This window comes from Leptopilina boulardi, unplaced genomic scaffold (assembly GCF_019393585.1).
Source record: "Leptopilina boulardi isolate dan_hultmark-lab unplaced genomic scaffold, ZJU_Lbou_2.1 LbouV2_266, whole genome shotgun sequence".
In the NCBI taxonomy this organism is placed as follows: Eukaryota; Metazoa; Arthropoda; class Insecta; order Hymenoptera; family Figitidae; genus Leptopilina; species Leptopilina boulardi.
The window spans coordinates 770,400-794,411 of record NW_026137825.1 but is presented as its reverse complement, the minus strand read 5'-3'; the positions used below and the strand labels follow the sequence as shown (position 1 = coordinate 794,411).

Here is a 24,012-nt window from a genome sequence, read left to right as displayed (position 1 = left end):
TTTCTATTATCAGATGGAAAGGAATTAATAAAAACATACCTCTTAAAAGATTAGAAATGATTTAAAAAAATATATATGTTATTAATTTCACTTAATATAGACTACGCTCCTGGGGTGGGGCCCCTCGCCCCGGTGCCCCGCTTCACTCATGGTAAAATTGGAACGCGAGACACAAGTAAGGGGATCGATGTCAGTATGGAGTTATGGAGACCGCGAACAACAGAAATTCCTATTTACCATGTATTTCCGCGATCAGCTCGTGTCTTATACTCTCAATTGTATACGTGGCCAGTTTATACGTATGGAATTCACCACACAACAGGTACGATCCACCGCCGCGAACAGTGCTCCGCTTTTTGGGAGTTTATCTCCGCCACGCACGTTTCCTACAATACACTATATACACACACACATGTATATGAATTTCCTCTTCTGCTGTCCACAATATCGAAATGCCGAAACTCGGCAACGTTGCACACCGCGATCTTCCCATGGAGAACATAAATCCAGGGGTGTAATAAGAAATATTCAAATTTAACCCATAAAAATAGTGTTTTCACCTCTCGCCTCGAAAAAATGCCGAATTGAGGTTAGGAAACTTTACCTACAGCGCCATGTGGAAAATTTTTAAATTTTTTTCCATTATTGATTTTTAAAAATATTTTTAAGTTTTCAAATTTTTAATTAATACTATTTTTTTGCGATTTTTAATTAGATAATATAAATTTTATTTATTATAAAAAAAAATTGTCAATATTTACAGATTAATAAATTTATATTGAAAAAAAAAAAAAATTATAGTTTGGTGTGGGATAATGTTTTAGTTGTTACGGCACTGGGTAGGATCATTTAATTCATGTAAGAGACATGAATGACTGCTGATTGGTCAATTTCAAGTGTAGTTGTACTATGTGTTACTATATAAATACTATTCACAATCACAAGTTACAACTTTCACTAAATCACCGCACGAGAGCGTGCATAAATTTTTTCAAAAAAACAAAATTCTTTTTTTTGAAAAATTGAATAAAATTTTTTGTTTTTTAACAAAAAAAAATTTTGTTTTAATTTTATAATAAAAAGGCCTTGTAACTTTTTTTTAATTCTTTTTTTTTTTTAATTAGGGAAAAAATAATTCTTTTTATACTCTTAAATATTAAAAATTTGTAAATAATAAAATAATAATAATAATAAATAATAATTAAATATTAATATTAATTTAATACTTTTAATATTTATAATTTATTAATTTAATCATTAATTATTGTTATTATTATTATTATTATTATTATTTTATTAATCATAGTTCATGCCTTTCGGCTTTAAACGAAATTTAATTATTAATTATTTATAGTTATTTAATTTAATTATTAATTATTTATAATTAATTAATTTAATTATTTATTAATTATTTATAGTTAATTAATTTAATTATTTGTTAATTATTTATAATTAATTAATTTAATTATTTGTTAATTATTTATAATTAATTAATTTAATTATTTGTTAATTATTTATAATTAATTTAATTATTAATTAATTATTTATAATTGATTAATTTAATTGTTAATTAATTATTTATTTATTTTAATATTAAATATCGATTAAAATTAAATATTTTACAAATTTTTTTTTTTTAAAAAAAAGGAGAAAAAGAAAGTTTTTTTTTTTTAAATAATTAATTTTCTTTTTTTAGGGAGCATCCAAGTACAATAAAAAAAAGATTTTTTAGTGTTTTTATTGTGACACTAATTTCACCAGCCTCTTTATATTTTGGCCTTAGTGAAAAAGTCTTTCAAACGGTAATTGTTAATAATTATAAATTTTTAAAACATAACTAATTATTTATTTTCAATTTAAAAAATTTTTTTTGTCTATTTTTAATTATATATTTTTTATTTTTTTTTTTCATTATTTTAAATAAATAATTATAGTAAAATAATATTTTTATATTTATGAAATAAATAAATAATTGTAAAATAATATCAGATAATATTTCAAATTTATAATATAAATAAATTATTTATTTATTTTGTATTTATTTATTACTTATTATTTATTTATTATTTATTATTGGTTGATTAAATAAATAAATAAATTATTTATTTATTATAATAATGTAACATAGATAGATAGAATAAATAAATAATTATAATATTATAAATATTAAAAATAAGTTAATTTTTTTTTTTTTTTTTTAATAAAATTTTTGAGTTTTCTTTTTTTTTATTTCAAGTGGAAATTATTTTTTGATAATTTTTGAAAAAACAAAAATATGAAATATATTTCTTTTTAGGCAACAATATGGGAATTATTGGGACTGAGGTGGCCTGGTTTTATTCAAGCAATCATCTTGCCTCTCTGTCTCACGATGATTTTATTTTTAGGACCTCTCAGCTTGCAAGTCATTAATGGAATTTGGAAATTATACGCAGGTTTTTTTATTATTATTATTATTATTATTATTATTATTATATATGACCTAATTCTTCATACATTAAAAAAAAAATTATTCTCTTATTGAAATAATTTTATATTTTTAAAAATATTTTTTTAAAATAAATAATAATAATAAATAAAAAATAAATATAAAATAAAAATATACTTTTTAAAATAAAAATATTTCTTATTAAAATAAAATATCTTTTTTTTTTATTAATAAGTAAAAAATTAGAAAAAAAAGAAGGAAAAAAATTAAATAGAATTTAAAAAAATTTGCCAATTGAGAATTATTTTATACCATGAAATTGAGTATAAATTTCAATTAATTTTAAAGACTCTATTTTTTTTTTCTAATTAGAACCAATGTACTGGTTGGAGAGTGCAAGGACATTAATTTGGTGGAGGAATCAAGTGATAGCGCCCCTATCAGAAGAATGGACTTTTAGGGCGTGTATGTTACCATTACTTTTACAATGTTTTTCACCAACGACAGCAATTTTTATATGTCCATTATTTTTTGGTGTTGCACATTTTCATCATATTCTTGAAAAAATAAAAATGGGAATGGAAATTAAACACGCCATCATTATATCCTGTAAGTTCAACATTATATTAATTTTTTTTGTTTTTTTTTTTTTTTATACAAAAATTGATTTAAAAAGAATAGAAAATAATAATAATTATAATACTTCCAAATAATAAAGAAAAAAAATTTTGTTTTCCTAATTAATTATTTTTTTTTCTTTTTTTTTACACACAGGTTTTCAATTTTCCTATACAACACTTTTTGGAGCTTACGCCGCATTTCTTTTCTTTAAAACTGGTAAATTTTCCATTAAATTAATTTTACTCAATTTAGTTATTAAGATTAAGAAATTTTAATTAATTAATTTTTAAAAAAAATAGTAATATTTTGCAAAAAAAATTTAATTCAAAATTTTGTGGATTAAAAATAAATTTACATCATGAGGAAAAGAAATTTGAAATTTATTCAGATTCAAATTAATTAATTATTTAATTATTGAAATTATAAAATTTTAATTTTTAATGAGAAAATTAATTTTCAATGGAAAAAATAAATTAATTTTGAATTAAAATTTAAATATTCAAATAATTTTTTTTGTATTTTCCTTTTTTTTTTTTTTTAAAGGACATTTTGTTGCGCCATTTGCCGCACATTCATTCTGCAATCACATGGGATTTCCGGATTTATCGGAAGTCGCAACTTACGAGGGTCCATGGAAACGGGCAGGACTTATGTCATTATTTGTATTAGGACTCATTGCATGGTGTTTTCTTTTAACGCCAATGACAAATCCATCTTTTTTTAGTAACAATTTATATTGGCACAAATAATTGTCAAAATATTCGTGTTTCTATATTTTGCACTTTTTTAAAGAAAAAAAATTGAAAATCAAATTTAGCATTTTTTTTTTTAATAATTAATATTAATTATAAAGATCGAAAAAAAATCGAAAATCTATAATTAATAATAGATAGATATCGTAATTTAAAGAAAAAAAATTCTTTTTTACTATTAATTTAAATTATAATTAAAAATTTTGTAATTCGAATAATTTTGTTTATTTAGACTAATTATTAATTAATTGACATGACTGACTATTTTTTTTTTACCATTATATTTTCAGCAATTAAGTAATTTTCATTTTTTTTATTAATTTGTAAATTTAAATTTGTTAAGTTAAGAAAAAAAAAGGGAAAATTTATTTCCTTTTTTTGTGCGATTTAAAATTTGGCAATTAACGAAAAAATGACAATATTTTTTTTTTTTAAATAAGAAACAAATTTTTTTTTTGTTGAATTTGAAAAATTATTTATTCAAAAGAGAATTTTTTTTAATTGAAAAATTTCTTTTAAACCATTGAGAACATTTTTTGTAATATGGAAAAATTTTCTATTTAGAAAATTCTTTTAATTTGCAAAAAAAATTTTGCAAGTAAAAAAATTATTTTAATTTAAAAAATTTTTCAGTTAAAAAAATTCTTTTCATTTTAGAAAATTTTTCAACCCAAAAAATTCATTTAATTTTAGAAAATTTTTCAACCGAAAAAATTCATTTAATTTAAATAAATGAATAATAATTAAATACAAAAAACCTCTTTCTCTCTCTGCCATTATTAAATAAAAAAAAAAAAAAATTATTGACTTTTTGTGATAGAATATTAAATACATACTCAATTGTACAAATTTCAAATAGAAAAAAAAAACATTCGTTTTTGTACAGAAAAAAAGAAAACGCTATCGAATTCTATTTGAAATTTAACGAAAATGACATCGCTCCATATTTGTGGTAAAACTAGTCCTTATCTACTTAATAAATAATATTAATATTGTAAAATAATAAAAAAAATTTATAAAGAACTAATTAAAAAATTGCAAAAAAAAAATTTCTAATCGTTAATTTTTAAATTTTTTCCTAAAATTTCAAAATTTATTATGTTCCAATAAATTAATTAAATAAAATTCGAATAGAAAAATTCACTTCTAAAAATAAATTCAAAACTGTTAATTTTTTTTTAACTCTTAAGAATCTATTTATTGATAATTTCAAATCACAGAGAAAACAGTTATTACAACGTTGTTACGATTTAAATATATTATATTATTTTATAATCACACATTCGAACGTATAACAAAAATATATACCGAGTTCTTTACGTAAATAACAACTGTCTCTTTTTAATTTTTTTTTTTTGCTTTTTTTTCCCATTATCACCAGGAGAATTATTTTTTACTTACTAATTATATTATAAAATACAAAAATTAAATCACAACAATTTTTCCCTCCAAAAAAAATAGAGGAAAAAATTAAATTACTTTTCTCTAGGAAAAAAAAAATATGTTTCATTTGGAAAACGTAAAAAATACTAAATAAAATAATAATAATAATAAAAAAATAAATGAAAAATAAAACCTAGTTGTAAGTTTTAATTCATTTAACAGAAAACAATAAAATTGCACTTTACAATATTCAACTAATTTTTTCTACATTGGTCTCCAGAGACATTAAAATTTGAGCAAATAATTTCTTTTTAGAGATAAAAAATTCCTCCTTCATATAAAATCAATTCTAAATCGAAACAAAATTAAATTATCGCATTTTTGTTATCAAAGGAAAATAATCTCAGGAACTTTTTTTTTTCCAAAAAAAAGAATAATAAATACTGAAAATTTTTTTTTCTAAAAGTAACTAGAAAATTAATAATTATAATAAAAATTAAAGAAAAAAAAATTATTCACGAAATAAAAATTATTTGTTAATTATAAATAAATAAATGCTTAAAAATGCTAGAGTAATTCAGATCGTGAGCCATTTTTTTTTTCGAAAAAATAAATTAAGAAATTTTTTGAATTTTTCTAAATTTGACTCGAACCTGAAGAAGATTCGACATTTTGTGATTGATTGAGAAATAAAACGTTGCTTGCCTTGATTCTTGGTCCAGTTGCCGCCATTGATGGACATGGACTAATACACGGTGTTGAACAATAGCTATTACTTAAATCGCATTGATCCAAAAGCTTCCATAATTCTTCTGGTGTTGGTCCACCGGAAAATTCTTTATCTGCACAAGTAAATATTTATCAAAAAAGTAAAAAAAAAAAAAATTATTATTTTTCTAATTATTTACTGTTATAAATTATTATTAATTATTATTATTTAATTGTTATTAATTATTTATATGAATTTTTGTTTTATTAAATATGAATTCAAATTTTCAGCGTGTAAAAAAAATAACTAATTAGAAATTAAATTAAATTTCAATATTTTTTTTTGAATATTTAATTATTTAATATATATAATTTTTTAAATTTTATTTAATTATACACGGGTTTACAAAATACCCTTTCTAATACAAAAAAGTAGTAATACTTTAATAATTACTTGAATATTTTTAAATTAAATTTATTATTATTACTTTAATATTTTTAATTTTACAAATTTAATAGAAGAAATGTTTTTTTTTTTAAACTTTGCTGTAAAATTTCTGTTTAAAATAAGTAGAATTTTTTTTTTTTTGATTAAAATAAAAAAGAAAAAATGTGACAAACCGGGAACGGCATTGAATGAGGGATCGAGGGCGGTTGTAAGGTCCCACATTTGAATAGCGCCGTTAGAATGACCAGTGAAAATAAATCTTCGTGGCCTGGAGCCCATTCGACTGGAACCTTCACATTCGTGAACGCAAAAAGAAGATATCACACTACCATCAACTGATTGTATCACACAGACTCTTTTTCCATTAGATGCTAATCGAACGAACAATTGATCCGTTTCGGGAACGACTTTTTGAACGAAAACCTGCTCGTCATCTTGCTCACCAAATGGACCTGAAATTTCAAAATTTTTTTTGTTTTCAATGTGGTATAAATTTTAATATCAAATAGAAGGAAAAAGAATTTAAATATCGAAATTTATTAAAATTAATAAATATCAATAAATAAAAATAAAAGAAAAAATATTAAAATTAAAAATTTACAACTAATAATTGTAAATTATTTATAATCGAAAATTAATTATCAAAAAAAAAATATTGAATTTTGATCTAATTTTATTAAAAATATAGAATAAAAAACTAAATATTTAAAAAAAGTAAATTTTTTTCAAATTACCGAAATCATTGCCAGCATTGTAACTAATGCAAGGATCAATGGCGTCCAATGAAACAATTTTAAAACTTGCTTCGGGCATAGAACCAGGTTGAGTTGAAATCATACCACGAAATCTTGTCACTGCCCAACTTCGTACATGATTATATTCCGAGCAAACCGAAACTAAATATTTTTCAGACAATGTAACCTGAAGAAAAAACATATTTACAATAAATAAATTTATTCTTTTTTAGTGTATTAAATATTTATTTTAATTTCGAAAAAAACATCTAAATAAATGAAAACTATAGGTAAATTATTTATTAATAAAATGAAAATAGTGGAATTTCAAAAATAGAAAATTTTAAAATAATTTTTATATTTTTTTTTAATTATTAAATATTTACGAATTTGAAGTTAATTTCCTAGTTTCGTTTATTGCAAATAAATATTTTTGCAAAAAAAAAAATAAAAAATAAATTGATACCTTGGTAACGCTGCTTTGATGTACCGTGAATGTTTGAAATAATTGTGGTCCATGTCCCACTGTTTCCGGATGCTGAACAATAACTCTTACACTTCCCGATTTTGTTCCATAAGCAATTTCAATCCAATTTCCACATAAACCTGTGACATTATCGTAATAATAAAAATTATTTTTCTTACATCAAAATTAAAAAAAAAATCACAACTCTTCTACGAAATAATGTATAATAATTATTTATTAAAAAAGAATTAAACGTGCAAAATATGACTTAAAATAGTTGATATCAAGTAAATCTTATTAAATAATTATTCTATTTAATTATTATTATTTATAATAATTTTATCAATCAATTACTAAACAATTAATGTGTATAATAAATATAAATCAAATTATAAATTATAAAAATAATTAATTAATTATTAATTATAAAATATAATTCCCTTCTTTTATTTATAAGTGACGTTAATGTGTAATATCGTCAATAATTTTTTAAATACTTTTATTTTGTTAATAAACATTCGAAATCAATTTCGTTTTTTTCCGAATTACTAAAATTAATTATAATCACAATTAATATTATAATTGTTAATAATAGTAATAAAATATATTTATTTTATAAATATAAAATATATATATATTAATTATAATAATGATTCGTAAAAATATAGAATTATGCGGTAATGAATAATTTTTATGAAATGACGTGTATAAATATAGTTAAAAAAAAAAAACATATGCGATGAAAAATATAAATTTTAAAAAAATTTCATGCGCAACGAAACATTGCATAAAAATAAAAAAAAATTCAATTCAAAAAGCAACTAAAGCTCTCTAAAGCTATATGGAAAGAAATTTCTTTTTTGCAGGCGAAAATTTTTCAGAAAAATTATTTTTTTTTCATTTCTTGAATTAAATGTTTGTTAGTTTTAAATATTTTTTTTTTTGTTTATAAATAAACTGTTAGTAAAAATTCAATAAATAATAATAATAATAATAATTTGGAAATTATATTGTTAAAGACAAATATATATAAATAAATAAAATAATAACAAAAAATTAAAATAATAACAAAATAATAAAAATATTAAAAATAATAACAAAAAAATGATAATAACAAATAATAATAATATTAAAAAATATTAAAATATAAAAAACAAAAGAAATATAAATGATAAATTATTTGAATCTTTATGAATTCAAAAATGAATAAACAAAATTAAATAAACTGTGAATTTTTTTTTTTGAAATTTAATTTCATAATTTTACAAAATTTATTTTTCTAATTTTTGAAGTTTATTTTTTTAATTTAAACAAAAAAATTCTAAATTCTAAATATTTATAAATAAGTTTTTAATTTAAAAAATTTCAAATATTAAAATTTTTTTAATATAATTAATTATTAAATTATTGTGAAAATAAAAATAATTACAATTTAAAAAATGTATTGTGTAGAAAAATTACTTTAATTATATTTTAATTAATTTAATTTTAATTAATTAAAATTGTGTAGGATTTAAAAAGAGAAATTTTTTTATTTTACTTTCTTGATAACAAATAATTTAAAAAAAAAGATCAAAAATACAATTTTGTTTTTCTATTACCTTCCCTCCCCCTCTCAGATGCTGGCATGGAACATAAGGCTATGAATATAGGGAGAGCAAGCAGGTAGCTCTAATAATAATAATAATAATAATAATAAAAAAATCAAACCAATTGAGAAAAATTTATTTAAAAATAAAAAAAATAATTATAACGTTATCATTTAACTCAATTTATATATGAAATGCATTTTTTTTTTTGCATTAATAAGTACAACTGGACACATGAGGATAGCAGGGTGCATTTCTAGAAACAATATTTTATAATTTTTACAGTGTCTGAAAAATCGAAGAATTATTTTTTTTTTACACATCTCAATCTCACAATCTTCTCTTTAAAAAAAAATTATTGCCATCGATTTTCGCTTTTTTTCTAACGTAAGGTTAATTAAAAATTTATTATAATTATTGTATTTTTAATTATTTTTAATTATTTTTAATTATATAAGTAATAATAATTTATATATTATTTAAATTATTGAATATTATGGTAATTATTATATTTCAGTACTATTATTAATTTTAGAAATTATTTTCGTTTTTATTAAATAATTAACTGATTAGAAAATTCAATTAGAAAATTTAGAAATTATTTTTATTTTAAATTTAATTTTTTAATTTTGCTATCTTTTTTTTTTAATTCAACAATTTTATTTATTTATTTATTTAGAATTACAGATTTAATTACTCAGCCCGTGTATTATTATAAATAAATAAATAATTATTTAATTTACATAAATTAATAAAATACAAACAAAATTGACTTCAAAAACTTCTTTTTAAAACAATAATTACTTTTTTTTTACTTCAAATATTAATAATTACAAAATTAAAAATTTGTTTTCAATTCAAAAATTGCTTCTATTTCAGAAATTATTTCTTTTTCAATTAAAAAAAATTAATCTCAAAATTAGAAATTTTAAACGTTAATAATAAAATAATTAAATTAAATTCAATAAAATTCCAGATTAAGAATTTTTTTTTTTTTTTTTTACTATTTACTATTTTTAAAATCTTCAAAAGTAAAAATTCCTCGAAAAATTCCCAAAATCCAAACAAAATTTTTCAATTCAGAAAAATCACATTTTTCAGAATTCTGTCACATTTTTCTTTATTTCGTTTTCAAACTGTAAAACCATAAATAATTTCAATAAAATTTTCTTCCTTTTTTTCTAAATTAAATAAAAAAAAATTAAATTCACATTCTATTTTCTAGAGGAGAAAATAAATTAAAAGTGTATTACTACAAAACGCATAATGCAACAACGTTTAAATATATATATAATATAAAAAATGCAAACGAGATGCGATGCAAGATAAATAACAATATATATATATTGCGTGAATCGATGACTGTGTGATAAATGATTGATTGATTGATTGATTGTTGAGACTATAAAAATGAATAATAATTATATGAATTATTATTAACCCATACTTGCCTTGCGCTATGTATCCAGTTGTACGGTACGAATTCGTGAAGCAAAAAAAAAAAAAAAGATATATGTATCATTAAAAGTTTTCTTCTATTAAAATTTCAATAACGAAAGAACAAAAAAAAAATAAATAAAATAATAATAACTATGATGATGATGATCATGATTTTGATAGAATGAAAATTAATTGAGCGCGAAAAATGATGATTCAAAAAGAAAAAAAATTTTTTTGTTAATGATCAATGGATTCCATGTACATTTTCATTTGCCAGCTTTTCAATAAAATTAAAATCTAAAATTAAAAACTCGAGGCTGTGAATGAAAAATATTTCAAATTAAAAATTCGATTTTCAAATTTTTTAATTTTTATAACTTATAAAATATTCTAATAAGTTTGATTTCATTTTCCATATTAATTTCTAGTGTTAAATAATAATTATTAATAATTTTAAATAAATAAATAAATTAATTAATTAATTATAAGTGATAATAATAATTATTCTTTTTAAATTTCAATTAAAACAACATTTTTTCAAAATTTTAAATACTAATTTCCGAATTAATCAAATTAAAATTATTTCCATTAAATCTATTTTCTCTTTTCCTGTTTATTATCAGAGCCTTCGAGTTTTTAATTTAAAAAAAAAGAAAAATTACACAACTTTCTACTAAATAAATTTAAACTCACTTGTTTTTGGTGTTAGATAAACAGAAATTGCTGTAATTGGATCGTGACTTGGATCTCGGTACAATTCCGTCACCAATAAATCGTTGTCTTTCATTCGTAGAGGAAATTTTTGCATATCTAAAAACAATACATTTTACATTTTTGTTTTTTTCGTATTCAAATTATTTTTATAAATAAATAAAAATAAATAATTTCTAAATAAAGAAATTTTTCTTTTTTTTCTTTTAATGTAAAAAGAAAATAATTCTCACCAATATAATAAATAGATCCATTATTACAGCCTAAAAGAAGAAAAGAACCAGCCGTATCGAATGATGATATTGGTACAACATCTTGTATTTGCCAATGATGTGTCATTGCATGCCAAACGCCAATTTTTCCAGTTGGCGACAATGCCACCAATTGGCTGCCAATAAAAAAAAGATATTCAACTCGTACATTTAAATTAAATGTACCCACATTTGTTTTAATTCCACCCTCTGATACACTCCAAAGACGTACTTGACTGCCAAATGAAATTGCCACCATTTTACCATCGGCACCACTTATTTTTGCATTAATTGCAACACGTTCAATGATAAATTCAATATGTGGACTTGTAAATGCATGCTGCCAACCAGATGAATCTTTGAGACGATAACACGTTATAAAATGAGCGTAAGCAATTACAATCCAATTGTGATGTGCTTTTATTATTTGTACACGTAATGGATCAACCCAACCTGAAACTTTAATTAATTAATTGATTAATTAATTTAATTAATTTAATTAAATTAATTCTTTTTTTCTGTACCAAAGAATACTAATAATAATTTTTATGTTATAAAAAATTTGGTTTTTTTTTCCTCTGCTGAAAATAAAATTATTCAAATGATCCACAATTATTATTATTATTACTATTTTAATAATTACCTATAATTATTATTGTAATATATTTGTATTAGAAATTTTTTCTAAATTGATTTTTTCAATTTCAATGAATTGAAAGTTTGAATTTCAAATTAAAATTTCCATTTACGTGCAGAACTATTCTCAATGAAAATTTAATTAAATTAAAATTTGAATAAATTTCCCTGATTTTTGGTTATCAAATTTGTATTAATTCAAATTTTTCTAATTCAAGCATTAATAGTTTAAAAATTTGGTTAAATTAAATTTTGATTTTATTGAAATTTAAATACATCAAAATTTCGATAAATTGAAATAATACAAATAATTTGAAACAAAAAATTACAATTAAAAATTTTAATAAATTAAAATTCGGTTAATTTGAAACTTAAATCGATAAAAAAAATTTGGACAAATTGAAATACGGACAATTTGAAACTTAAAATTTGGATAATTTAAAACTTAAATCAATTTAAAATTCAGATTAAAATTTTTACAAATTAAAATTCGGATAATTTTAGAATTGAAATCAATTAAAATTTGGATAATTTTAAACTTGAATCAAATAATAATTTTACAAATCGAAATTTTGATAATTTGAAATTTTAATCAATCAAAATTTGGATAAATTAAAATAAGAATAATTTAAAAATTAAATTATTTAAAATTTAGATAAATTAAAATTCGGATACTTAATTTAAAACTTAAATCAATTAAAATTTGGAAAATTTGAAATTTTAATCAATTTGATTTAAAAAATCAAGTTAAAATTTATTTCTTATTATTATTATTATTTAATTGTTTGTTTTATTACCTTATTTAAAAACGAAAAGAGAGAAGATTTTTTAAATTTGCTTTTAGTTCAAAAAAAAAAAAAATAATAATTGCAAGCGTAATTTTTATTTTACCTTGTTGGGGTCCAAAAACGAGGCTTATATCGTTCTTGAAAATTTTATTCAAATCAGCAGAACTATTTCGAGCATGTCGAAGATCAAGTGAAGGTGTTCGCGAATGAGGAAGTCCTCTTGAAACTCGATAATCTAGTGACGAATTTCTTGCATGAGTTGGTAATGATGCCCTGTGATTTTGTTGATCTAAATAATAAAAAAAAAAAAAAAAAAAGAAGCTTTAATTGACTTAATAATTGAAAAATAAATCACAATTAAAATTAATAGTAAATTAGAAATTAATAATTAATTAGTAGTAAATTTGTAATTAATTGTATCGCTAATTAATTTAAAGAATCTTAAAGAGAGAAAGAAATATTTAAAAAAAAAACGAGAATAAAAAAAAAATTTATTTACTGTTAGAGTTGCTGGGCTGATTAGATGAATTCGATGAAGATGCTGTGGATTGAGGTGCTGCAGCTGCCGTTGAATTTGCAGCTTCCGTTCGAGGAATTTGAGGTGTACCTCCTGCGGGTCTTCCATGAATAGAAACATCGCTTATGCTCGCTGAAACACTCGCTGGCTCTTGAAGTGGAACGTCTATAATTTTTAATTTATTTTTTTTTACAATAATTTATAGAATATTTTTTATATTTAAATCTAAAAATCTAGAGAATTTATCTCTAGAATTTTTACAAAATTCAAGAGAAAAAAATTTTACTAATAAATTTATTTAATTTATAGAAATTTAGAGAAAAAATTTACTAGTTTTACTTGGAAATTTTTTTTTCTATTTTCTTTAAATTACCGAGTGATAAATTTAATAATTTTTAAATAAATAATAATAATGAAAATAAATAATAATATCACTATTATTAAGTACTTTTTACGAAAGGGTTTATTTGAATCCCGTTTATATTTGAAATAAATAAATAACTAATAATAATATAAATAAATATTGATAATAGTTTATAATAATTATAATAATAATTAATATATTGTAATTATTATTATATAATAATAAAATGCTTGGTCTGTCCTTCTGTCCTAACTTGAAGTTGGCCTTTTCTGATTTCACGTGTTTTTTTGAATAGTAATCTTATGACGTGTCAAATTTTAAAAATTCTTTTTCTCATTTTTGCCAAAGTTGTATAATTGTGTTTCCAAATTTCGGAATAAGTTTCTTTAAAATTCCAAATTCGAAAATTCAATTCATGAAGCTAAAGTACACAACGTTTACCAACGAAATTTTTCTTAAAGTTGTATATTGATTCAAAAATTGTACAAAAAATTTATGATGAGAAAAAAGATGCGCCAGGAAATTTCGTACAAGATAGTAATTTGAAAAAAATTTATTTTTAAAAATTAATTTTTAAGGTACCAGGGGCCAACGAATACCTATTAAATATTAATTATAAAACCACAGGCCTCGAATCAACTTAAAGACACAAAAAAGTCGTTTTAGTCGATTTATATTCCAAAAAAAAGTGGATTTGTTTTTCATTTTAACAAAAATATTTTACAGATTTTTAAATAAAAATTTTTTTTTTTAATAATAATCCTTTTCGAAGGGTTAAAGTTGAAATTTTTAGAAATAATTAAATTTCAAAAGATATTATTCATTTTCAAACAATTATTAAATTTTACAGAACTAAAAATAATTTATCAAACAATTTTTGGAAAACATTTTTTAAATTTAATTGAATTTTCAAAGATTTAAAATTGAGATTTTTGAAATTAATTGAAACTTTAAGTGTTTTGTAATTAAAATTTTAGATGATTTCACTAAAAATTTATTAGAAAATGAGGACAAAATACAATAATTTGAAAATAATTTTTAATTGAAAAATGGTTTCAGATAGTTGAAATTTCAAAGAATATTATTAAAATAGTTAAAAATAATTGAATTTCCTTAGAGTTATAATTGAAATTATTAAATTTCAAAAAAAAATTTTTCGATGTAAAATTTTAGAAATAATTAAATTTTAGATGCTTTTAAATTCAAATTATTGAAAATTCAATTAATTATGAATTCAAATTTTTGAGAATAATGAAATTTTATTTTATTTTAAATTTGGAAAATAATTGAATTTCAGTTCATTTTGAATTGAAAATTTTGGGAAATAATTGAATTTTAATTGAAATTTTGGATAATAATTTAATTTAAGTTCATTTTTGATTGAAAATTTAAATAATTAATTTTGAATAGAAATTTTAGAAAATAATTGAATTTTATTTCATTTTAAATTGAAAACTTAGTAAATAATTAAATTTTAAATTGAAAAATTTTGATAATTATTCGATTTCAGTTCATTTTAAATTGAAAATTTTGGGAAATAATTTAATTTTAATTGAAATTTTGGATAATAATTTAATTCAAGTTCATTTTTGATTGAAAATTTGAATAATTAATTTTGAATAGAAATTTTAGAAAATAATTGAATTTTATTTCATTTTAAATTGAAAACTTGGTAAATAATTAAATTTTAAATTGAAAATTTTTGATAATTATTGGATTTTTAATTGATTTTGAATTAAAATTTCGGGAAATAATTGAATTTTAATTAAAATTTTTGATAAAAATTTAATTCAAGTTCATTTTTGATTGAAAATTTGAATAATTAATTTTGAATAGAAATTTTAGAAAATAATTGAATTTTATTTCATTTTAAATTGAAAACTTGGTAAATAATTAAATTTTAAATTGAAAATTTTGGATAATTAATGGTTTATAATTGATTTTGAATTAAAATTTTGGGAAATAATTGAATTTTAATTGAAATTTTGGATAATAATTTAATTTAAGTTCATTTTTGATTGATAATTTGAATAATTAATTTTGAATAGAAATTTTAGAAAATAATTGAATTTTATTTCATTTTAAATTGAAAACTTGGTAAATAATTAAATTTTAAATTGAAAATTTTTGACAATTATTGGATTTTTAATTGATTTTGAATTAAAATTTCGGGTAATAATTGAATTTTAGTTTATTTTGAATTGAAATTTTTAAAAATTAATTCAATTTTATTGTAATATTTTTTTTTAAATTATAAACAATTGTTAAATTTCATAAAAATTTTAATTGAAAAATAATTTTGATATAATTGAATTTGTGATGTATTTCATTAAAATTATTAAAAATAATTAATTTAGTAAAGAATCATTTTAGTTCAAAATTTGTTAAATAATTGAATTGAAGAAGATCTGAAGAAGATCTACATTTTATACTAATAAAAGGTATTTTATTTACATTTTTTTTCAAATGTAAAAAAATGTCGCATTTTATTAAAATAAGTCGATAAAAGTCGTATTTTTGAAAAAAGTCAGAAAAAGTCGTATAATTCGAGGCCTGTATAATTTTCATTATTATCATTTAATATGTAATAATATTCTAATAAATTAAATTATTATTGATAATATATTAATCTTTAATTTCTTTATAACAAACAATTAAATACTCAATTTGTCGCGCGTTTAATTTTGCTAGTAAATAATAATATCACTATTATTAAGTAATTTTTACGAAAGGGTTTATTTGAAACCAGTTTATGTTTGAAATAAATAAATAAATAAATAATAATTGTAATAATAATATAATATTGATAATAGTTTATAATAATTATAATAATAATTAATATATTGTAATAAAAAGTAAAATACAAACAAAAAGAATTGTAAAAATTCTTTTTCCTGATAAAAATAATAAAAATAATTAATTTATTATTTAAATTTAATTTAGTAATTTATTTTTCTATTTTTTTTTTTTTTTTTTTTTAATAATAAAAAACATAGAAAACACTCACTTGGAGGTGGTAAATAGCCGTAAAATAAAACATCGCCACATGATGATTGTGATAAATCTTCACAAAGCATTAATCTCTTAACAAGTGGAGTAATTCCATAATATTCGGCCTCATGTCTTAATGCGCGAATATCAATATTTTTCAAATCAATATCCTTTGTTCGAAGATAATTGAGTATAATTGAAAATACTTTTGGATCACGATCAATAAAAAGTGCTCCATTTTCATCGCGACGACTCGCGATCCTATTGCTCAACAGAGCAGTGAAAAATGAATCCGGAATCCATGACAATGTTTGACGTGATGTTGAAAATCTATCGGAGAAAAATATTTTAAAAAAAACAGAATCCTAACCTAACAAAAGTTATATTTGTTAAATAATTATAAACAAAAAATAAATAAAAACAAAAATTACAAAATATTTTCTCAATTATTTTTTATTTCGAAGGAAATTTCCTATTATATTTAAAAAAAAGAACAAATCCAGTAGTAAAAAAAAACAAAATTTGTTTTTTTGACATTTCATTTTTCGTCACAAAATTTTCTTTTTTTTTTTAATGATTCTAGTCTTTTTGATCCGATTTATTTAATTATTTCTCTTTTCCTTAAAACAAAATTTTGTGGAACAAAAAATTAAAAAAAACAGCTGTCATGTGAAAAATTGTGTTTATAATGTCAAAAGTTGGAGAAAAAAAAGATATATTAAAAGAACAAGTATTTAAAGTGAAATTTTGCATTAAGAGAAACGTTAAAATTAGAACAGTAATATTAAGTGGGGAAAAGAAAACTAATAAAATATTTAAAAAGGGTGTATATATAGAGGGGAAAAGTAATCGATGTGTGCGATTTATAAATTTTTTGCCTTTTTATACCTTGTTCCACCGACGTTCAAATGAACAATGTCACTCATGTTAAGTGTTTGGGTTATTGACATAATTACAAAAAATCACAGACACAATTTATAAATTTAAGCCAAACATATTGGGAGAAAACAATTTTTATGGAAATAAAAATAAATAAACAATGTCAAGAAGTAGACGACGACATGTTGTGTCGTCGTCGTATTTGTACTGAAGTTGCACTTTCACACTGTAGATGTCGCATGATTTTTTTTTAAATTATCGATTTTTTGTTATATTTTGCACTTTTTTTTTTTTTAGGTATATAATAGATATTAAATTTATTTATATAGAAATATTCTAAATTTCAGAATAATCAGAACTGTAAATTTGTTTTTTTTTCATAAATGTAAAAAGTATAACGTAACCTAAAAAAATATTCACACATTCGCAAACGCGGGAAATTTAAATAACCTCTTGTTTTAAATTTACAAAATAATAGATTTTCTCTAAAAATTCCTATTTAGAAGAAATATGTTTATTAAATTCAAATATTTTGCAAATTTCCTTTTTTCTATTATCAGCTATTATTTTAAAATAACTATTTTTATTCTACAAATTAGAAAAATTATTCAAATTTTCCGCCATTTAATTTATAAGCGACACCTAACGACATTGGTCAAAATAAAAATTAAAAGGAATATTTTTTGAAATTCTATTTTGTTTTTAATTAAAAAAAAAAAAAACATCTCAAAAGTGAACGAAAATAAAAAGAATTGTAATTTTATTGAAATTTTAATTGTCCTCTATACTCCTTACTAGAAATAAATATTAATTTTATAATATATAGATGTAGTAAGTTCATTTCCGGTTACCGGCATTTTCTCGTGCACGTGTTACATATAGTTCGTTCATTTCTTTTTTATTCTGAAAAAGAAATTCTCTGCTTTGTGATAAGCTCTCTCTTTTTCTTTTTTTTTGTGAAAAAATGTTGCCAAGAGGAAAGAAGAAAACATTATCGGAGGAGATTAATAATTTGATGACAATAGAGGAGACAAATTTCGATTCCGATGACGATGAATTAACAAAAGCAAAAACAGTCGAATGTGACGATAGTGAAATTTCCGATGATGATTATCGTTTATCTAATATTCGTACAAAAACTGCTCCACTTTTAGCAGATGAAGATGAGAGGTAAGAAAATTTTACAAAAAATTTTTTATTTAATTTTGCGCGGAAAAGTGAATTTTCGAAACATAACCTCACTTTTTTTTTTTGAACATAAATCGGAATAATTTTCTTATTTAATTTGTTTTGAGGGAAAAAATAATATTTTTCTTTTGTTTTTTTTTGTAGAAAATTAAGCAATTTTATTTATTATTATATATATTAATTACAGTGTAATTTACAAGTTACCATTCAATTTTTGCTGTTTTATTTCTCTTTTTAATTTCGTCCTTCATATTTTTTACGAATGTTTGTAAATTTTCGGATTTTCTTTTAAAATTATTATTACTTCGTTGAAGTGATATTACTTTGGAATCTAATTTTTCAATTAATTGTTTTGCTTCCATAAAATACATAATTTTCTGTTTATCCGGTAATTTAGTAAATGTTTCTTCATTAATTGTTCTCACTGTCATTCTTCGATAATTAAATTGTTGTTCCTCAATTATTTTTTTATCCTCGGATTCACTGTAAAAAATTTTAATTTCGTAAATTTAAAAATAAAACAATTTTTTATTTTACAACTAGAATTAAAAAGAGAAAAAAAGAAAAAATTATTTTTACAAAACCTGTATTCATCTGGACTGAATTCTTCGATATTTTCAAAATCAAATTCTTCTTTATTTTCTTCTTGTTCATCTTGATTCTTGTTATTAAATTCTTTTGTTAATGAATGAGCATTCTCAATGTTTGATTCAATATTTTCTATTGTTATTGTTTCATTTGATTCTTTATTATCAATTGTTTCGTCTTCTGTTTCTAATTCAATAAATTCTTCTAAACTTTTAATTGTTGGAATTGCCCCTTCAATTAAACGTGGTGTACCCGTATAAAAAGCGGGTTTAAAACATTTTTGTGAAAAATGAATTGAACAGAGTCGCGAACTTTTTGATAATTCACGATCAATTTCCATATTTTTTATCCAAATTTTCCTTAATTCTTCATTATTGGGAAATCTATTTATTTTTACGAAGAAAAAAAAAATAATTTATTTTTACGAAGAAAAAAAAATTTAGGTATTTTCATTTATTTCTTGAAATTTATTTAATAAATAAATTATAATAAAAATTTATTTTTCTACTTTTTAAATTGCGCAAAGTAAAAATTTTAAATCGCAATTATTTTTTTTTTTTGAGGTTATGTTCTTACTTGTGAAACATGAGTTCTGCCCTTCCTTCCGCTTTTCCCTTACAAACAATACAAGTAACTGTCATTATTTTTAAAATTATATTTATTAGATTGTATACACGTTTGTCTTTAAATTTGTTGATTAAATATAGTTTTAATTTTAATTTTCGTTCATTTGAATTGTAGAATAATCGGGAATCGTTTCTTTTTTTTTTTTTTTTTGGTATAGACGCTTACACATGTTTATATTTGCTCACACTTTCAAAATATTAGAAAATATATATGTACACAATATGATAACATTGGTTTCATCATTATCATGTTCCGTAGATAAAATTCATTTCTTTTTTATCGATATTCAAATTTTTGTTCGCAATTTTCGATTTTTATTTTCATGAAACTGTTGTTAATATTATTTTAATTAATTATTTGTAATAATAATAATAATAATAATAATTTAAAAATTGAGATTTTTTCGATTATTGAAAGTGAAAAATAAAAGAATAAAAGAAGAATAAAATTAAAAATAAAAGATATTCCAATTTTTTTTCGCAATTTTCAATTTTTATTTTCATGAAACTGTTGTTAATATTATTTTAATTAATTATTTGTAATAATAATAATAATAATAATAATAATAATAATAATTTAAAAATTGAGATTTTTTCGATTATTGAAAGTGAAAAATAAAAGAAAGGAAAAAATATTTAATATTAGTAATAATTATTATTAATAAATAAAAAAAAATAATAAATAATAATAATTTTTATTAGGTATTGAATTTATTATAATTATTATTATCCAAATAATAATAATTATTATTATTATTACGTTATAATATAATACTTTGTAATATTTGCTGTTAATTTTTTAAAAATATTTTTTTTGTATCTAATTATTATTTTTATAATATTTATAATAATTTAATTTTTTTTAAATTTATGTAAATTTTTTTGAAGAATTTGAATAATTTTTTGATTATCGATTGGGAGATTTGATAATTATAATTTCTTTTCTGAATAAATAATTTCATTTTAGTCGGTATTCAATTTTTTTTTCCAAAATTTTTAATTTTTTTTTATTCATAATTGTTATTAATATTATTTTAATTAATTAATAATATATTATTTATTAAATAAATAATTACACTGAAAAAAAATTTATTTGATTCAAATACTCGATTACTTGACTATTATCAAATAATTATTATTTGAGTCAATTAAATGGTATTTGTTTCAAGTACAGAAATTATTGGTTCAAATACAATTTATTTAATTCAAATAAAAATTATTTGGTTCAAATAAATATTTATTTGGTTCAAATAAATATTTATTTGGTTCAAATAAATATTTATTTGATAATACTCAAGTAATCGAGTATTTGAATCAAATAAATTTTTTTTTCAGTGTAATTATTTGTTTATTTATTTAATAATATATTATTAATTAATTTTATTTATTTTACTATATTTAATTTATTTAATATTTCCATTATTTATTATTATTATTATTTATATATTTTTTATTTATTTATACTTGTTTATGCATTATAATAATGCCTACAACAATTATTATTATTATTATTATTATTATTATTATTATTATTATTATTATTTTATTATTATTTATTATTTATTAACGAATAATTAATCAAATATCTAAATTTGTTATTCAAATTAAAATATATAAATTTTTCAATAAATTTTCTCGCATAATTTGAAAAAAGTTTAAAAAATGTTTCTGAAATTCTGAACGTTTAAATGAACAAAAAATTTGTTTATTACTTTTTTAATTGCAAATTTTATTTATAAAATATTGCTTTTTCTGTATGCAAAAATAAATTAAATTTTTTTTAAATGTATTTTATTAATTTTCATTACTGTAGTAATTTTTAATTCATTTATAGACCAAAAGAAAAAATTATTTTGTTTCACAACTTTAGGCACGAAAAAAAATTTTTTAAATCGAAAAAATAGTAAATAATCTGCAATAGATGATAAATTTTTCAAAATGAAATAAAATGATAATTTTTTTTTTTTTTTGTAGATATGCTGGCAAGAAAATATCAAGAAAAGCGGCATTCGGCAATCAATCAGATGACGATGATTCAAACGAAGAATTATCATCTGATGAAAATCAATTAATTTCCGAGGACGATAATTCGATTTCCGGTTCGAATAATGAAACATCTGATGAAAATGAAAATTCTCTATCTGATAATTTTGATAATGATAATGATTCAAATGAAAATTCTCAATCAGATTCGGAGGAAAATTTCGACGATGACGACGACGACGACGACGACGATAATTCATTTGAAGAAACAACAAAAGGAATAAAAATTATTTCCAATGCAAATAATAATTCTGAAATTGAAAAAGGAAAATGTGTGAAAAATCAATTGGAACGTTGGGAGAAATTATTGAAAACAAGAATTTTAATGCAAAAATCACTTGCAATTAGCAATGAAATGCCACAATATAATGTTTATAAAAATTACATGTCCAATTCTGATATTCAAGAAATAAAAATAAAAACAATTAATGAAACAACAAAATTATTGGATAATCTTTTAGAATTACAGAATCATTTTTTGAAAAATAATTCCGAAATAAAGAAATTTCAAACTAAAGGAAATAAACGAAATGCAAAAGAAGAAGAGGAAATTTTAACTGACGATTCAATGGACGAGGAAATAACATCCGATTCTGAAAATTCAGATGAAATTTCCGAAAATGATTCCAAAATTGAAGAGCAAAAACCAATGAAAAAAAGAAAACTCGAAGATTATGAAAAAATAATAGCAAAAAATCATCAAGAATTTCTTCAATATCGTAATTCGGTGATACAAAAATTTGATGATAAAACAAAAATATCAACGGGAAAAGCAAATAAAAATACAGGACAAAATCAATCGGTTTTGAAACAAATTGAATATGTTCTTAATGATCGTGAAAAATTATTAAAAAGAACACGTTTGAAACGTTCAAATTATAATACACTTGGTAAAGTAATTTTAAATGAAATGGATCAAGACGGAAGACATGTACAAGACTATGATGGTGAAATATTTGATGACGATGATTTTTATCAACAATTATTACGTGAGGTAATTGAATCAAAATGTGCGGAAAATACTGATCCAATGCAACTTAGTAGACAATGGGCACAATTGCAAAATATGAGAAATAAAATGAAGAGAAATATTGATACACGTGCAACGAAAGGAAGAAGAATTCGTTATGTTGTACATCAGAAATTGGTTAATTTTATGGCACCAATTACTTATAATGATTCATGGACGGATAGTGCAAAAAATGAATTGTATAATTCACTTTTTGGTAAGTCTGGCAATAATTAATTTTTTGAAAGTGTAGAGGGGATGAAAAATATTGCAAAAATTTAATTTGAGAAAAAAAAAATTATTGTTATTTTTTTTCTCATCGACATTATTTTTCTTTTTTCGACGTAATTTTGATGTTAATATTAAAGAAAAATTACAGCGATGTGATTTTAAAAAAGAAAATTCCTTTTTCCTGTTCATCTTTTTATAATATTTTTATTCAACTTCAGGAATTTTATGGATCAATTTTTTATTATAAAAATTTTGTTTTAGTTTAAAAGTAAAATTCTTTTTTTGAATTAAATAATTTTTAAATTATTTTAATGCAAATTCTTTACAAATTCAATTATTTTAAACTCGCTTTTTTTGAATTTTATAAAATTCAATTGTTTAAAATTGAAAAAAAAAACAGTAAATAAAATTTTACCAAAAATATTAATTCAAAATCATTTGAAATTCAATTATTTTAAACTACTTTTTTTGAATTTTATAAAATTCAATTGTTTAAAATTGAGAAAAAAAGCAGTAAATAAAATTTTACCAAAAATATTAATTCAAAATCATTTGAAATTTAATTATTTTTTAAAAATATCAATTTAAAACCTTCTTAAAATTTAATTATTTCTAAAATTT

General features: G+C 20.0%; 4 protein-coding genes across 6 annotated transcripts; 2 read left to right on the top strand and 2 right to left on the bottom strand.

The window, feature by feature from the left end:
* Positions 1–179: 179 nt before the first annotated feature.
* Positions 180–3,875, top strand: LOC127281357 (CAAX prenyl protease 2). The gene is made up of 6 exons (XM_051305041.1): positions 180–322; positions 1,697–1,802; positions 2,297–2,435; positions 2,801–3,037; positions 3,203–3,265; positions 3,593–3,875. The coding sequence occupies exons 1-6, from the start codon at positions 204–206 to the stop codon at positions 3,796–3,798; spliced, it is 870 nt and encodes a 289-aa protein (XP_051160998.1). The 5' UTR covers positions 180–203; the 3' UTR covers positions 3,799–3,875.
* Positions 3,876–5,376: 1,501 nt separating this feature from the next.
* On the bottom strand, positions 5,377–17,913 carry LOC127281346 (SH3KBP1-binding protein 1). Of its 3 annotated transcripts, none has more exons than XM_051305024.1 (11): positions 17,716–17,913; positions 16,844–17,157; positions 13,455–13,637; positions 13,059–13,244; positions 11,514–11,990; positions 11,263–11,379; positions 9,142–9,162; positions 7,541–7,680; positions 7,075–7,261; positions 6,514–6,792; positions 5,377–6,026 (listed from the first exon to the last, which is right to left on the bottom strand). In XM_051305024.1, the coding sequence occupies exons 1-11, from the start codon at positions 17,775–17,777 to the stop codon at positions 5,821–5,823; spliced, it is 2,172 nt and encodes a 723-aa protein (XP_051160981.1). In that variant the 5' UTR covers positions 17,778–17,913; the 3' UTR covers positions 5,377–5,820. The 3 variants fall into 3 exon arrangements, with proteins under 3 accessions (XP_051160981.1, XP_051160982.1, XP_051160984.1); XM_051305025.1 differs by having other exon boundaries at positions 11,514–11,984; XM_051305027.1 differs by lacking the exon at positions 9,142–9,162.
* A 485-nt stretch (positions 17,914–18,398) lies between these two features.
* On the top strand, positions 18,399–23,697 carry LOC127281349 (protein AATF-like). The gene is made up of 2 exons (XM_051305030.1): positions 18,399–18,876; positions 22,083–23,697. The coding sequence occupies exons 1-2, from the start codon at positions 18,671–18,673 to the stop codon at positions 23,395–23,397; spliced, it is 1,521 nt and encodes a 506-aa protein (XP_051160987.1). The 5' UTR covers positions 18,399–18,670; the 3' UTR covers positions 23,398–23,697.
* On the bottom strand, positions 19,077–20,284 carry LOC127281359 (uncharacterized). Its single transcript, XM_051305043.1, has 3 exons — positions 20,059–20,284; positions 19,479–19,865; positions 19,077–19,377 (listed from the first exon to the last, which is right to left on the bottom strand). The coding sequence occupies exons 1-3, from the start codon at positions 20,121–20,123 to the stop codon at positions 19,095–19,097; spliced, it is 735 nt and encodes a 244-aa protein (XP_051161000.1). The 5' UTR covers positions 20,124–20,284; the 3' UTR covers positions 19,077–19,094.
* Positions 23,698–24,012: the final 315 nt, after the last annotated feature.